The following is a 2,186-nucleotide window of genomic DNA, read 5'->3' on the forward strand; positions in this document are numbered from 1 at the left end:
TGCCTCTTTACCAATGTTTTAGATTACTGATGTGCTCGTAGGTTCTTGCCATTCTACTCCTCTCGTTTCTTTTATTAGTTGTATTAGTTTTTTTTCTTTTGTCCCCTTTTTATTTTGTAGGTGGGTCTACTTTTTTCTTTTATAGGTCTTTTTTTCTCATATACCTACGTCTCCATATCTTTTTCGAGCCGGGGGACTCCTTTGGCCACGTTCTCCTATATAGGTATGAGTTGCCGCCGTCCTTCCCTCCCCAGACTCTGTCCATAGTTTTTTCTATGAGCGGGATATACTGGGTTGGATGATGATAATGATGATGATGATTAGTATGATAATGCTCTGTGCCTTTTATGTTTCTCTTTAAACATAGTAGCCATTTTGCTTGAATGTTCGGTGATACTTTGTCCATTTTTGTATATGTAATTTTTCCATTAGCTTGAATGTTCAGTGATACTTTGTCATTTTTGTGTATTTTACTGCTCGAAATACTTGCTTAGTGCTAAAATTTGTTTCCTACATGTGGATTACAAATACTTTGTCCATTTTTGTGTACAATTTTTTGGGGTTCTGGTTCGGTATGGCTGGAACTTTTGTGTTGAATTAGTACACTCTTTGTCATGATTCAAATTGTATTTTACAATTACTTTGTAAATAGAATTTTTCGTGTTGAATAAGGCTTTATACAATTAGAAATTGAATTGTGCTCAAAATTGAATTGTTACTGGAATTTTCAAAGAGCAACTAGAAACCCAAGAAGTTTATAAATAGTATTTGATTCTTTAGCATAAATCCTCCATTAACGTATTTCTATGAAAACGATACACATCAACTTGATTACTGGAATTTCTATCCTCCAAGCATTATTTGATTCTTTGAATATTTTCCTTTTTGTTCGATGAAATTCCAAATGGAACAATTTATGGAACCATCTATTGCTCACTTTTTCATAAGAAGTGGAGAGACCGTGAGTCGGCAGTTCAACTTATATCTGAGGGCTATACTTAAGTTGCATGACCATTTGCTTTACAAGCCCACACCAATATTAGAAGAATGTGAAGAAGAAAGGTGGAAACCTTTTAAGGTACAAGTTGCTTAATCATCTAATTTTTACCCATAATCATACGTGTATTATTTATAAGAGTGAGTATTTTTATTTGATTTTATAGAATTGTTTAGGAGCGTTGGATGGTACCTACATAAATGTAACTGTGCATCCCCAAGATCGTGGTAAATATCGGACAAGAAAAGGTACCATTGCTATGAATGTGTTGGGTGTTTGTGCACCCAACATGCAATTTATCTATGTTCTTTCGGGTTGGGAAGGCTCTACTCACGATGTCTATGTCCTTCGCAATGCTCTCACTAGGCCAAATGGCTTTAGGGTTCCTAGAGGTAAATTTAACATGTATTTATTAAAAGAAGAATCATATAGTTAATAAAACTCACTTTAATCATCTAATTTCAATAATTTTGAAGGTAACTATTATTTGGTCGATGGGGGGTATACAAACTGTGAGGGTTTTCTTGCTCCATATAGAGGGCAACTATATCATCTTAAGGAATGGACAGATAGACAACCACTAACTGCAGAAGAGTATTACAATATGAAGCATGCTCGAGCAAGAAATGTAATTGAAAGATGTTTTGGGTTACTTAAAGGAAGATAAAGTATACTTAGAAGCCCCTCCTTTTTCCCTATTCGAACTCAAGGACGTATTGTGATGGCTTGTTGTTTACTTCACAATTTAATAAGGAAAGTGATGCCCACAGATGATGTAGAAGAATAGAATATGAGTGATGACGATTCCGATAACGATTACGATGATGAAGTTGAATACATTACTACAATAGCTACTTCTGATCGATGGACTAATTATAGAAATATGTTAGCTCAAGATTTGTTTAATGCTTGGAAGGTAAGAGTTAGACAAGGTTTATACTAAACGATTGTTTGATTGTTTGATTGTTTGAATGCTACGTCTGCCACACAATCGTACCAATAGATTCTTTAAGAACAAGATTCATACATTTCTAGTTTCTGATACTTTCTCATTATTGTGCACTGACAAAATATAAATAATTTCACTTTAGTTTATATGTATATTGCATGTACTTGAAATGGAGGTGAATACCATTAGCCAAGGGGGAAGTAGTAGAAGGAGGGGCAAGAATAAGCGCTTTTGGACATG

The 2,186-nt window shown here is 34.5% G+C and overlaps 1 protein-coding gene across 1 annotated transcript; it reads left to right on the top strand.

Moving 5' to 3' along the window:
- Positions 1-904: 904 nt before the first annotated feature.
- Positions 905-1,664, top strand: LOC130815583 (protein ALP1-like). The gene is made up of 3 exons (XM_057682072.1): positions 905-1,078; positions 1,164-1,389; positions 1,474-1,664. Exons 1-3 carry the CDS (start codon positions 905-907, stop codon positions 1,662-1,664), a joined length of 591 nt encoding a protein of 196 aa, XP_057538055.1.
- The last annotated feature ends 522 nt before the right edge of the window (positions 1,665-2,186 follow it).

The sequence above is a fragment of the Amaranthus tricolor genome, chromosome 6 (assembly GCF_026212465.1).
Source record: "Amaranthus tricolor cultivar Red isolate AtriRed21 chromosome 6, ASM2621246v1, whole genome shotgun sequence".
NCBI lineage: Eukaryota > Viridiplantae > Streptophyta > Magnoliopsida > Caryophyllales > Amaranthaceae > Amaranthus > Amaranthus tricolor.

What these genes read in the sequence shown, in the direction of transcription:
- LOC130815583 (XM_057682072.1), top strand. Translation starts at nt 905, where the DNA reads ATGGAACAATTTATGGAACCATCTATTGCTCACTTTTTCATAAGAAGT. An exon ending in AAAGGTGGAAACCTTTTAAG is followed by an intron (nt 1,079 to 1,163) that starts GTACAAGTTGCT and finishes TTGATTTTATAG; the next exon opens with AATTGTTTAGGAGCGTTGGA. An exon ending in TGGCTTTAGGGTTCCTAGAG is followed by an intron (nt 1,390 to 1,473) that starts GTAAATTTAACA and finishes ATAATTTTGAAG; the next exon opens with GTAACTATTATTTGGTCGAT.